General features: G+C 45.1%; 3 protein-coding genes across 11 annotated transcripts in view; 1 reads left to right on the top strand and 2 right to left on the bottom strand.

Annotated features, from left to right (window-relative positions):
* TMEM116 (transmembrane protein 116) overlaps positions 1–2967 on the top strand; it is a 105799-nt gene extending 102832 nt beyond the window's left edge. Inside the window, exon 12 of the mRNA XM_089323159.1 lies at positions 2840–2967. Coding sequence (XP_089179285.1) covers positions 2840–2860 — 21 coding nt within the window. The 3' untranslated portion in view covers positions 2861–2967. The remainder of the gene's footprint in view (positions 1–2839) is intronic.
* Positions 1229–4463, bottom strand: ADAM1A (fertilin alpha subunit). The gene is given in 1 exon segment (NM_001082701.1): positions 1229–4463. A coding segment is annotated over 1 exon segment (2760 nt). The 5' UTR covers positions 4303–4463; the 3' UTR covers positions 1229–1542.
* A 6698-nt stretch (positions 4464–11161) lies between these two features.
* The window catches only part of MAPKAPK5 (MAPK activated protein kinase 5), a 39864-nt gene continuing 36851 nt past the window's right edge, over positions 11162–14174 (bottom strand). For 4 of the 9 annotated variants that reach the window (XM_051826831.3, XM_089323152.1, XM_008272243.4 and 1 more), the window contains 3 exons: positions 14007–14128; positions 12916–13020; positions 11162–11355 (listed from right to left, as the gene is read on the bottom strand). In XM_051826831.3, the coding sequence (XP_051682791.1) occupies positions 11261–11355; positions 12916–13020; positions 14007–14128 (322 nt within the window). In that variant the 3' untranslated portion in view covers positions 11162–11260. Of the gene's footprint in view, positions 11356–12915; positions 13056–14006; positions 14129–14174 lie in introns of all 9 variants that reach the window. The other 5 variants (XM_051826832.3, XM_051826834.2, XM_089323154.1 and 2 more) reach the window with 2 other exon arrangements.

Genomic DNA, 14174 nt, shown 5'->3' with positions numbered 1-14174 from the left:
GTACATCCTGTGAGCTGATGCTCAGGAAATTACCTGAGACTTAGGACTGTTATTCAGACACAACAGTGTTGCGCCTGAGAAAGACTTTGCTTGTGACTAGGGTCTAGAAACCCCCATATATGAAGACTGGCTCTGGTTAAATCACTCAACTTGGTCTACATATACTGAGCACCTACAGTGAGCTGCGCCCTGTAAACTAAGTAAGATGCCAGCTCACCCCTCCATGCTGTCAGGATCAGCAGGGGAGAGGACACCAATCCATGCTGACGACACAAAGCAGTGGCTTCAGGAGAGATGAGTGCATCCATTTGTAAGGTTTTTGTTACATTAGAGTGACTGAGAAAGAAGCCAGGCTCTGGGTAATCAAGGATGTATCAGCTGTCTTCCCCATCACTTTTTCTTTATTGAAGTAGAAAGCTCATGAGGTCATGGAGAATGCTGATGTGGTCATCCCTGGGGAGGGTTGCAGGTTCCAGCCCTTTGCAGCTAGCTCAAGGACCGACTGTTTGATCTCTGTTTCCTCATGGACAGGGTAGAAGTTCCCCTGGGAAATTGGCTTAATTAAATTAAGATAATAAATGTAAATCTGTTTAAAATGGTACCTGGCACAGAATGGGTTATGTGATTATTCTTCCTTTATGCTTACATAAAGAAATAATTACTAAATCAAAAGTTCTTCTACTTCTAATTGGGGAGATTCCTATTAACTTGTAGTGTAGAAAATAGAAACTTTAATAGAAAACTCTAGCACAATGAAAGTGAAAGAAAGAAAGGAAGGAAGGAAGAATTAATTCCCAGCATGAACTCACCATTGTGCAATGGGAACCTTGTCCTTGTGGCCTTTCCTTTTCTCCTAGGTTGAGTTTGTCAAATCTTTATAAGTCAGATTTAGTCTCTTCTACAGAGCCCCATGTGGACTAGGCTGTGGATTCTGAAGTAATGCTTTATTGGAACAGAAGTCTTTTAATTATTTTTAAAAATCACCTCTGTTTCCTGAATAGAAATCAAAAGGGAATATAGAAGTATTCAATCATATAATAATATTTCTACCCAATGGGTAGTTAGACTGGGATGAATAACCTGTTGATAACAGTATAGTTATATTATGTGAAACAATGTGATGGAAGATGGCATACCCTAAATATTTTAGGTGACACAAAATTGGCCCTATTGAAGCAAAATAATAACAGCAAGAATTCATGAAAAGAATAAAATTGTTTCATGAAATGTGAAAAAGCCAAAGTAAAGAATATTTTATGTACAATTTCATACATGAAATATAACCTCTTTACTAAAATGAATATTAAATGTGGGATAATCTTCCATATTTGAATCTTTCTGCAGATATACAGTCCAGTCAGAGCCACTGCAGTCATAAATTCTCATTTCACTTTTGCTTCTTGGAGCTTTTCATTCCCACTCAGTGGTGGACAAGTTTAATGTATTTGACTTCATCCTCCACTGAATTTCTGCTGGTTTTTCACGGCCTTCACCTGCTTCCTCTTTGGGTGCAGACTCTTCTGGAGCTTCTGGTGATGAGGACTACTGTGGCGGTGGGGGCGCCTCTGGCGGTGGAGGCGCCTCTGGCGGTGGGGGCGCCTCTGGCGGTGGGGCCGCCTCTGGAGGTGGGGGCGCCTCTGGCGGTGGGGCCGCCTCTGGAGGTGGGGGCGCCTCTGGCGGTGGGGCCGCCTCTGGAGGTGGGGGCGCCTGTGGCGGTGGGGCCGCCTCTGGAGGTGGGGGTGCCTCTGCGGGTTTGGGTGCCTCTGGTGGTGGGGCCTGCTCTGGAGGTGGGGCCTGCTCTGGAGGTGGGGGCGCCTCTGCGGGTCTGGCTGCCTCTGGTGGTGGGGCCTCCCTCGCTGGGGGGGCCTCTTGCTGTTGGGGGGCCTCCTGTTGTTGAGCAGGTTGCTCTGGTGGTGGGGCCTCCACTGACTCCTCTGAGGGGAGCTCTTCTGAGGACTCCTCTGATTCCTCTTTTGACTCCGCTATTGATACGACTACTGACTTGACTTCACTCCAGAGGTAGGAAAGTATAATTAAAACACACAATACTATTATAAGAAATATAGGGACCACGAAAAATAACACATTCAGGTTTTCAGATTTTTTCTTTTTTGTGATACGACTGCTATTTGTACTTGAACTTATATTTCTATTATATGGCTTGCCAGGGGGTCCACTGTCCACACTACCTCCAGTTCCTGGATTTCTGCAGTCAGGAGGGGCATAGCCACTGTCACAATGGCAGTGCCTGAAATTGTTGCAAACTCCTTTCCCATAACACATTTCATCTGCTTGGCAGTCAGAGTTGGGTGCCTGGTAAACAACGCAAGAGTGATCCTTGCAGACTTTATTTAGGGCACAGTAAGTGTTTCTCTGCACATCTCCATAATCAGAGCTACCGCTATTGCTGTCGATGCTCCAGCACCAGTCATCTTCATAAGCAACCTGGATCACTGTGTGCTGGGGTAGGATTTGTGGTAAGAGCTTAACTTCGGTACATATAAGTTTCCCACAAAATATGTTTTCATCTGCACATGGAACATATGATGATTGAAGTGCAGGTGGACTGCCACAGTTTCCAAACCTGTCCCCTTTGCTGTTCATCAAAACGTAACATTCTTCTGGGGCAGATCTTGCAGGTATTCCGTATATATTCGAGCATTGCTTATCAGGATTCATACACTGCCCCCCAAGGCAGCGGTAAACTCTGTCACAGGGTGTGCCATCCTGCTTGTAGGCATCTGGAGGGCAGCTGGCAGACTTACCACTACAATACTCCGGGAGGTCACAATTACCCCGGATAGAGCGACATAAAAACCCCTTTCTTCTGTACTTACAGCGGAAGCAGCAGAGTCCATAACCACACTGTGCGTTGTCTTTGAGTCTACACATTGAATCACAGCATGGGTCAAGTGCACAGTCAGAGCCACAGTCGCACTGCTCTGGTGTCTCCACCACACCGTTTCCACAGCGGGAAAGCCTGCGCGTGCGGCTTCTATGCCGTGGCTTGTTAAATAGGCAGGCTCCTCGGTGTTCACGAAGGAAGCGATAGAAGTCGTCAGAACTGCAGTTACTGAAGCTACTTTCTTTAGTGATATTCTCACCCATGAGACAGAAGGGCTGATTTTTACAAGTGCAGGCCGAGTGGTCATGCTGAATACCCAGGTTGTGCCCCAGCTCATGGGCCATGAGCGCTGCAAACAGGAGGATGTCTTCGTGATGGAAGGACTCCACAGCTGCCGCAAAACCGCTTGAGCAGGCGCCGTTGAGAAATGCCTGGCCCGTGTTCTCTCCAGGATGACGGCCGACAATCATGTGAGCAACATCATGCCTCACACGGTGGACGAGCTGCTCTTGTCTCCAGCTGTTGAAGTTCCTGAGTGTCACTTGTAAGTCCGCTGCAACCTCTGTCAGGTCCCCCTCAGTCCAGATCTCCATTCCAGCCAGTACCACCTCTGTGTTTATGCCCCTCGTGAAGCTGTTGGCCAGAGCAATGATGTCCATGACCCTCTGAACCGTCTCACTGACGTTACGGCCCCACATCTGGAACCGCTGGTTGTCGACCACAACAAACATCTCCACATACTTGGTGTGTGACCACAAGTAGGACAGCGCCTGTGGGTTGTGAAGCTTCCTGCTTCCCTGTTGCCGGCTGGTGGACATCCCTTGACCGCCTTTGGAAGTGACACTACAGGAGACGTGAGCTCCGTGTGCCATCGTGTACAACGCATGTTCAAACCGTTTGGAAGAGAGAATGGGCTCAATGCTATAGGATGTTTCCCCCTTAACCAGGACGCCCCTGAGGCCCGAGCAGGTGTTGACAGAAACAAAGGAACCTGGCACCCCGTCTATGTAGCCTTCATAGTAGCAGTTGCGTGAGATGAAAAGCATTTCTTGCCCTAGCACCCTGTTGTGATAGCTGTAGACTGGGAAATCATCCACAAAATAGTCTCTCTTCACATGTAGGTGAACCAGCTGCTTCTGGCCTTGCATGAATAGTATGTAGGATGCCTTTTCTCCAGGTTTTTCACTTCCCTCAACTGTCAGACTCTCAGGGATGACCATTTCGTAAGAAGAATAATGTACCAATTCCATGTATATGCTTGGGAGAAAAATCATCCCCCAGAGCAACATGGTCCCCAGTCTGACACGTGAAAGACCTGGCACTAGTCCCAGCCTCAGACCATTCATCTGGGGAACCCAAGATTGAGGCGCTCTTGTAGCCCCATTCAAAACCATGTGGGGTTGCCAGAAGGAATACAGGGAGGAGGAGGATACTCTGGCTGAGGCTGTCGCCAGCATGACCCTAGTAAATCTGTTGGTGATGCAGGACCTCTGTCCAGCAGCAACAGCTCTGCATGGCAGACAGGATCAGAGACAGGTATTAGTGTCAGGTCAGTGCTGGCTGTAGAAACAGGGGTTACTGACTGCTTCTTAGACTCACAGCCTTCTTTTTCGATTTGGTTATGCTTAGTCTTTCTGATCTCTCTGTCGTCCCTCAGGTCATTCGTAGTTGGTGGTATCCTCCCGCACCATCAGCTTCAGTTTCCTTGGTTACAGTCCATTTGACATCGTGCAGGGATGTATTATGAAGGACTGCAAACTCTATCCATAGGACGATACCTTGAGAGAGGAAACGAAATCTCCAAACCTTCCTCAACAGGGCCACACGGAACACTCCTCCCCTCCCCTCCTGTTGTCCGTTACTCAGCTAACACTGAACGTTCCAGACCTGGGGCTTAAAGACCTCTTTGGTGGGCATACCTCATTGCCCATTTCCTCTCTTCCAAAACTCTCCTCCTGTAACACATGAGCCTATTAATCCAGATTGATCTTTTCTGCTCAGTGAGGCATCACAGATGTGTATGTATCTCGAAGACCAGTCTCTTAGATCTGGCAAGTGAGGTGGCTGCCCTGTGCCCCTACACAGACACCGAAGTTGGTTACACATCAGGGAGGGACAAGTTCTGCTATTTTTTAACTCATCAAAATTCGCTTACTCAAATTCTGTTAATAACACTGCCCAATAGTATATGTTAGAGATGCTAACTCAGTAGTCCTATTATGTGTGATTGTCATGGGCATATTGACTACTACCCCTAATGCCACAGCACTGGCCCCTTGGATTTGGTTTTGATGTAGATTTCCTTGGTGTATTTAGCAGAATAAATTTAAATGGTAAATAGGGCTTAAATTTCCTATTTCTTGCCCAATTTTTATCCTGTGCATTCTAAAATGCACTAAAACAAGGCTTTACATCTTTTATCTTGCATAAAAATAAGCTTATATCAAGTCAGATATTTAAAGCATTTAACTTTTTTTTACAAGATTTATTTATTGGGCTGGCGCCATGGCTCAATAGGCTAATCCTCCGCCTTGCGGTGCCGGCACACTGGGTTCTAGTCCCGGTCGGGGCGCCGGATTCTGTCCCGGTTGCCCCTCTTCCAGGCCAGCTCTCTGCTGTGGCCAGGGAGTGCAGTGGAGGATGGCCCAAGTGCTTGGGCCCTGCACCCCATGGGAGACCAGGAAAAGCACCTGGCTCCTGGCTTCAGATCAGCGCGATGCGCCGGCCGCAGCACGCCGACTGCGGCGGCCATTGGAGGGTGAACAACGGCAAAAGGAAGACCTTCCTCTCTGTCTCTCTCTCACTGTCCACTCTGCCTGTCAAAAAAAAAAAAAAAAATTTATTTATTGAAAGGCGGAGTTATGCAGAGGCAGAAAGAGAGAGGTCTTCCTTGCAATGCTGGTTCACTCCCCAAATGGCCACAATGGCTGGAGGTGGGCCAATCCAAAACCAGTAGCCAAGAGTTTCTTCTGGGTTTCCTGCATGGGTGCAGGGGCCCAAGGACTTGGGCCATCTTCTGCTGCTTTCCCAAGCCATAGCAGAGTGCTGGATCAAAAATGGAGTAGCCAGGACTTGAACTGGAACCCATATGGGATGCTGACACTGCAGGTGGCGGCTTTACCTGCTATGCCACAGTGCTGGCCCCTTTAGCATATAAGATTTATTTATTTATTTGAAAGTCAGTATTACAGGGAGAGAGAGAGATAGAGAGAGATCTTCCATCCGCTTTGTCCACTACTTGAATGTCCTCAGTGGCTGAATGTCCTCAATGGTGTGCCAGCTCAGGCCAAAGCCAGAAGCCTAAAACTCCGAGTCTCCCACATGGGAGCAGGGGTCCAAGCAGAGTTACACAGACAGAGGAGAGACAGAGACACAGAGAGAGAGAGAGAGAGAGAGAAAGTCTTCCATCCAATGGTTCACTCCCCAATTGGCCGCAACAGCCGGAGCTGTGCCGATCCGAAGCCAGGAGCCAGAAGCCTCTTCTGGGTCTCCTCTTGGGCCATTTGCTGCTGCTTTCCCAGGCCATAGTGGGGAACTGGATTGGAAGTGGAGCAGTCGGTTCTCGAACCAGCGCCCATAGGTGATGCTGATGCTTCAGGCCAGGGTGTTAATCCACAGTGTCACACCGCCAGCCCCCCAAAAAATGTAGTGTATTTTCCAGGGCCGGCGCTGTGGCGCAGCAGGGTAACGCCCTAGCCTAAAGCACCGGCATCCCATATGGGCACCAGTTAAAGACCCGGCTGCTCCACTTCCCATCCAGCTCTCTGCTATGGCCTGGGAAAGCAGCAGAAGATGGCCCAAGTCCTTGGACCCCTGCACCCATGTGGGAGACCCCGAAGAAGCTCCTGGCTTTGGATCGGTGCAGCTCCGGCTGTTGCTGTCAATTGGGGAGTAAACCAGCAGATGGAAGACTTGCTCTGCCTTTCCTCTCTGTGTAACTCTGACTCTCAAATAAACAAATAAATCTTAAAAAAAAAAAAAAAAAGAGTATGTTCCTTGTATTAATTTGTGAAAGCGTAAGTTGAGGAATAGTATCTAAATGTTGGTCAAAGAAGTCAATAGATTTAAATCAGATCTTGTGCATCTGTACAAGTGCCATACCACAGTGCCAGCCCCAGCATATAACTTTTTTTTTTTTTTTTGGGACAGGCAGAGTGGACAGTGAGAGAGAGAGAGAGAGAGAGAAAGGTCTTCCTTTGCCGTTGGTTCACCCTCCAATGGCCGCGGCGGCGGCGCCAGGAGCCAGGTGCTTCTCCTGTTCTCCCATGGGGTGCAGGGCCCAAGCACTTGGGCCATCCGCCACTGCACTCCCTGGCCATATCAGAGAGCTGGCCTGGAAGAGGGGCAACCAGGACAGAATCCGGCGCCCTGACCGGGACTACAACCCAGTGTGCCGGTGCCGCAAGGCGGAGGATTAGCCTATAGTGAGCCACGGCGCTGGCCCCCAGCATATAACTTTTAAAATATAAGGTATAGGCCAGCGCCGCGGCTCACTAGGCTAATCCTCCGCCTGTGGCGCCCGCACACCGGGTTCTAGTCCCGGTCGGGGCACCGGATTCTGTCCCGGTTGCTCCTCTTCCAGTCCAGCTGTCTGCTGTGGCCCAGGTCCTTGGGCCCTGCACCCACGTGGGAAACCAGGAGGAAGCACCTGGCTCCTGGCTTCATATCGGTGCAGCGCGCTGGCCGCAACACACCAGCCATAGCGGCCACTTGGGGGGGTGAACCAACGGAAAAAGGAGTTTCTCTCTTTCTCTCTCTCTTTCACTAACTCTGCCTGTCTAAAAAAAAAAAAAAAAGGTATAACTACAGATAACTATCAAAAATGGGGAAATGGCCTATTTAATTCAGAAAGGAACAGTATAGTACCATAAGATCTCAGAAATCAACAGGAGAGCAGATTACATCATCATGTGTTCTCAATATTTAATTTCTAATACAGATGATAAAATATACAGTTAACAGCAAGAAAATTCAAACTTTCATAAATCCTTTTAGAAAAACCTATAGCAATAAAAAAGTTTAATGATTTACAGCTGGTTTTCTTTTCTTTCTGTATTTTATGTAAGAGCAAAGGCTCTCAAAATTATTTATTTTGGAAAGTATCAAAGATTTTAGGGTGTTTCCTAGTGTCTTAACCAAAACAAAGAGAGAAAATTAGGGAAAATCATTTGGTGAGATACAAATCAGTAATCGTGAATGAGGGATCATGAGCAAGTAAAGCTGCTGCCTGAGACAATAGCATCCCATGTGGTTACCAGTTTGTGTCCTGGCTGCTCCACCTCCCTGCTAATGCACCTGGAGAAGCAGCAGAAGATGGCCCAAGAGTCTGGGCCCCTGCACTCATGTGGGAGACCCAGATGAAGCTCCTGGCTCCTGGCTTTTGCCTGGCCCAGCCCTGACAGTTGTGGCCATCTGGGAGTGAACCAGCGAATGGAAGATCTCCCTTCTCTCTATGTCTCTCTCTCTCTCTCTGTAGTTCTTTTCAAATAAATAAATAAAACTTTTTAAAAAATCACCAATGAAAGAAGAGTTTTAAATGTAAAAATATTTAATTAAAATATCCTATTTTACAACTCTCAAAATTGTGCACATACATACCACACAAGATCTGATTTGAATCTGTTGACTCCTTTGACCAACATTAGATACTGTTCCTCAACTTGTGCTTTCACAGTTAATACAACAGACATACACTCTTTCTAAAAAGTTTTCTGGGGGCCACCTGCAATGCCAGCATCCCATGTATGCACTGGTTCAAGTCCTGGCTTCTCTGCTTCTGATCCAACTCTCTGTTAACATGCTTGGAAATGTAGTGGAAGATGGCCCAAGTGCTTGGGTCTCTGCCACTCACATGGGAGACCCAGATGGCTCCTGACTTCATCTTTGCCCAGGCCTGGCCATTTGGAGAGTTAACCAGTGAATCTCTCTCTCTCTCTCTCTCTCACTCTCTCTAACTATACTTTTAAAATAAATAAATTATTTTTTAAAGAAATCAAATTTCCCTATCTATGTCCTTCCAACAACTGATTTATGATAGGCATTCTCCTATGCTCATACAATATATCAGAAAGACATACAAGTTGTTCTATACCAAACAGACTTGATATAGCAAAGTCTAAAGGAATCTGAATCATAAGTTTTAAAAAGTATAAGGTTAGCAAATCATGTAGGAAAACTGGAAACTAACTTGCTACTATGCAAGAATTATCCTTATAGGGCCAGTGCTATGGCACAGTGGGTTAAACAGCCACCTGCAATGCTGGCATCCCATTCCCAGCTGCTCCTCTTCCAACCCAGCTCCCTGCCACTGCATCTGGGAAAGCAGGGGAAGATGGCCCAAGTCTTTGGGCCCCTGCATCCATGTGGAAGATCCAGATGAAACTCCTGGCTCCTGGCTTTGGCTTAGCTTTGGCCATTGCAGCCATTTGAGGAGTGAACCGCTGGGTGGAAGCTCTCTCTCTGTCTCCCCCTCCCTTCCTCTACTTCTGCCTTTCCAATAAATGAAATAAATCTTTTCTTAAAAAAAAGATTGCATTTCACTGAAAAATAGAACAGTGAGCCCTTAATTCAACTTACCACTGGATTTTCTGTCAGTAAATAGATAAAAAAAAATTTTTTTTTGGTTTTACTTTACTAACTCTTAGATTTGCCATCTTAAAAAAGAATTTAATATTCTTTACAGGGTTTCCATTTATAATAGGCATCAGTCATCTAAAATTAGTGAACCTTATCTCAAAACATATCTTTTTTTTTTTAAGATTTTTTTATTTATTTATTTGACAGGTAGAGTTACAGACAGGGAGAGAGAGAGAGAAAGGTCTTCCTTCTGTTGGTTCACTCCCCAAATGGCTGCAAAGACTGGAGCTATGCCAATCCAAAGCCAGGAGCTAGGTGCTTCTTCCTGGTCTCCCATGCGGGTACAGGGGCCCGAGCACTTGGGCCATTCTCTACTGCTTTCCCAGGCCACAGCAGAGAGCTGGACTGGAAGAGGAACAACCAGGACTAGAACCGACACCCATATGGGATGCCGGCGCCGCAGGCAGAGGATTAACCTAGGGTGCCACAGTGCCGGGCCCCCAAAACATATCTTGAATTACAAAGTCTCTAAGATAAAAGGAAACCAGTGTAATAAGGTAATTCTTAAAAGATGCTTTGTGCTTTTATGATATATTCCCACCATTAATCACACATAATGCCATTGTGAATACATACTCAGCAAAGTGGAGTTAGAAAATAAGTTTAACTGTGAGATTGATTTTGATTGGAGAGAATATGGGATAAAACAGAATAATAGAGACTACTCATCCTTGCCTCTGCTCTGTGAGTTTGCCTCTTAGCTCTTTTATTTACCAATACAGGTACCCACCAACTGCTTAAAAAAACAACAAGAAACAGTGTGTTATGGAAGCCCATATGCACATCAGAAAATTAGAAAAGCCTTATTTTCATTTCCACAGTTGCTCTCTAGGCCAGAACCACACTTTCTGAAAATGCAAAGTATGGAACAAAATAAATATAGCCTAGAGGATTTCAAAACAAACCCAATCAGAAACATTACAGAAAAAAAGGGCAGCTTTAAGGGAAAAAACCAGATCATCTTGGATGCTAATCCAGTTTCTATTATATGTTACTTTTTTGGGAAGACCATCCCCAGAAGGCAGCCAGAGGAACAGGGAAAGTAAGTACGAAGCAATTAGGTTGTTGAGGGCTACAGGGCAAGAGAGGACCAAGGAGAACCTCAGGGAGGGGATAGGCTGGACAGGTAGAGTCAACTCTAAGGAGAATCCCATTAGATTTAAGACATACCAGTACCCTTTTAACAAATAGGACAGAGAAAGGACATGTTCCTCCTGTTCTCTAGAGAATTAGGGGCAAGAGAAATGAGGGCTCAGCTTCCTTCCTCTTGTCTCAGGGGAGTTGGCTCCTCAGGCCCAAGTGTGCATCCTGTGCATTCTAGTAGTGTCCATCCACAAAAGTTTTGATTCATAAAAATTTCTTGGCACTAAAGCTAATCTACCAATAGTGAAGAAAATAAACACACAGAGCAATTGAAACCAGATTCCACAGTACTTGATTCAACTGTTTACTAAGCAAAAGGTTCAGTATAATTGGTCCTGTATCTACCTCTGGCTTTTCTGCATCCTTTATTACAAATAAAACAAATCTTGTCTGAGAATATCATCTATCATCTTACAAATATATGACTAAAGAGTCCTAAAGTAATGATACATCTCTAGGAATGGAGCTTCTCTTAAAAACAAATAATTACTATTAGTAAATCTTATATCTAAATCTATATAGCAACTTTAAGCAATGTGGAAGTGAAATAATGATTTATTAATTTACATTAAAAATTACATTATACATTAAAGAATAATTTTTCAAAATGTTAAAAAACAAAGTTTGAAGCTGTCATTATTGGGATTCATGGGACGTGGTTTGCTCTTCTATCACTTGTTTCACAATTTCTGCCAGTTTTAGTCGATCTACTTTATCTGTGAATCCACGACCTGAAACCCAAGAAAGAGCAAGGTTAATTTTCAAACTGAGTCCTAACAGGGATACCTTTCCAGTGTCAAATTCACTCTCGCCAATGGAATAACCATCCCCACCACTGATCAAAAGCAGTTTAAACCTCCCATTTTTTCAGGTTACAATTGAATAGTTCCATTAACCTAACCGTTCACTCCAGTAACACACAAGCAAACCAGAAAGAGAGATCTTTGTACATCCAACAAAGGACTCACACCTAGAACACAAGAGATTTCAATGGGCACTTCAAGGAAATCTAAATGGTTGGGTAATGCAAATTAAAACACACCCTAATACCACTTCATACTAGTCAGAGTGACTAAAATTCAAAAAGTCAATAGCAAGAGTTGGCGTGGATATAGAGTAACCAGAACTCTCAAACACTGCTAGTGGAGGTTTATAAACTCATATAATCACTTTGGAAAACTGATGTAGTACCTACAAAAGCTAAACATAAACTGTATAAGCTATCAATTCCAGTCCTGGATATGTAAAGGAAATGAGTTCATCAACATGCTCATCAAAAGACACACACGAGTGTTCAGAGCAGCCCTTAATTGTTAAAACCTTGGAAACAACACGAATGTCCATTCAGTCATTTATGGATCTATGTAGTATTTTCAGACAATGAGTATGAAAGATTTGCTACACAAAACAACATGGATGGGTCTCAGAAATGTAACGTTGACTACAAGAGCCAGACATCAAAGAACAGCCTTGTCTGATTCTATTTACATAAAATACAAAACTCGGCAAACTAATCTGTAATGCTAGGAATCAGGACTGTGACTGCCCCTGAGTAGAGGGAGAGAAGAAATGAGGAGAGTGTGTGCTCCACTACATGATCTGTATGCTGCTTACAGGGGAGGGCTCACTTCAGGAAAACTCAGAGTGTACACTCTGTACCAGTCTTTTCCAGGTAAGGGAATGAGTAGGCTAGCACTTTGGATTTCTTATGGAATGTCCAAGGCAGGCCTGAAGTCAGAGTTTGCTCCCTTCCCTGAGCATCCTGGAGCTTGTTTAATATAGGCCACTAAACTGGAATGACAATATAAAAATCAGTTCAAAAAATGCTAATTAAAAAAAGGAAGAAAATGTATTTCTATATTGATTGCCTGGGAGGGGGAATTCAACTAGCAGCCCATGTGGGAAGATGTTCAGTGAAATGGCCCTTCTCTGAGAAAGGCAGAGCAGCAGAGTGGACTCCCTGGCTTCTCTTCTCCTTCTGGCATGTGCTGCTCATTTAATGACCTAGTAAAGAGCCCTGGCATCTGGGAGAAGTTCTGAGATCTGGGTTTTTTTGTCTTTCGTGCCTTTTTTTCTTCTTTCCCCCAAGTGGTTTTCATTTGGAAAAGACCGGATGTCCAGATATGTGTGGGCAATTAGTGTCGGGTTGAACCCTGCCCCATTAATACTGCAGTCACTCTTCTGCCTCATTTTACCTGAAAACAGCCCCCGAGGCCCCAAAAGTGATCCCACATATTCTAAACACAATCCTTCTGCAGCATTCCTGAGGAAAAGAGTGATTAAGCTCCTACCATTCCAGCTGAAGCTTTGCAGACTGTCTCTTAGGAGTTTGCATTCCCGGTTATACTTCCAAGCTTCCTGCATTACTTCATTCAACTTCTCGTCTTCATTCTCTCCTATTGGTAAGGATGAAGAGGAAGTTGCATTTGTCCTGCAGCACCATGGGATTTTAGTGTCAGAGATGGAAGGACTTGATATCCAACTGGTTGAGCAATGGCGATGAAATCTCCAAAACTTCACCAGACACTGGCTTTACTGACAGTTCCTACATTACATGAAGGCCTCTTCTGGTACTGACCACTACTACTCTGATAGCCTGACACAAATCCCCTGACGGTCCCAGAGTCTCAGTACTGGAGAATGGCAAATAGGGAGTAACAGACACTAAGGCTGAGAAAAATACTGGACCAAGAGAAGGAGGGCAAACAAGACTGAGTAGGCTAAACTCATTCTCCTAAACTCATTTCTTACTTTAGAAGGTTCACTAAGGTACACTATATGAATTTTCTTAACACATGAGAATTCTAGGAAGAACAGCCCAACATTTTCTGGCCTCATTCATTTGCTGAGAAAACCCTGTTGTGCCCCATTGAGCAGAGACAGAATACACTGAAAGAAAGCTCTCACCCCAAAGGAGGCGTGTGTGAGTCACTACCCATGACACAAGTAGCAGCAGGGGCCAAATCTAAGTAAAGGAGGTGTCCTCTTCACACTCACAAGCTAATGGAAGCCTCGTCCTCTAAGGGCTCTGGGATGACGCCTAATAGCCTACACCTTGATCCTGACCCTGACCATATTTTCCATTCTCCACCCCTACCCTGTGCCCTTAGTGTCAAACTACGAACACACAAAATTACATGCAGTGCCTTACTGGCAATTCAGCCTAAACTAGAACTATCACAGAAAACCAAGGCATCGAACTTATCACATTTCTGAATTCACACTGTCCACTCTTTGGCAGGTACAGAGTAATTTATACAATGTACTTATTTTCTTAAAAGACAAAGATGAACAGACAACCCAGATTAAACCATGGCTTTTATGTGTATGCACACATGCACACACACACACACACACTCAGAGCATTAGTAAATGGCATGACCTTTACCAGCCTGTGGGAGAATACACTGGGCAATCACATCTCGGAGCTTCTCCAAGGCAACATTTGAATCTTCAGCGCCATTCTCTTGGTCGTGGATATAAACACCATCCTTTGGCTTGGTGCTTTCAAAGTTTGGACGAGAGGTAATAACAAAGTAAGACCCCAGAA

The sequence above is a fragment of the Oryctolagus cuniculus genome, chromosome 21, assembly GCF_051225735.1.
Source record: "Oryctolagus cuniculus isolate XC-2025 breed Fujian yellow rabbit chromosome 21, ASM5122573v1, whole genome shotgun sequence".
Classification (NCBI taxonomy): Eukaryota; Metazoa; Chordata; class Mammalia; order Lagomorpha; family Leporidae; genus Oryctolagus; species Oryctolagus cuniculus.
This window is presented reverse-complemented; position numbering and strand designations above follow the sequence as displayed.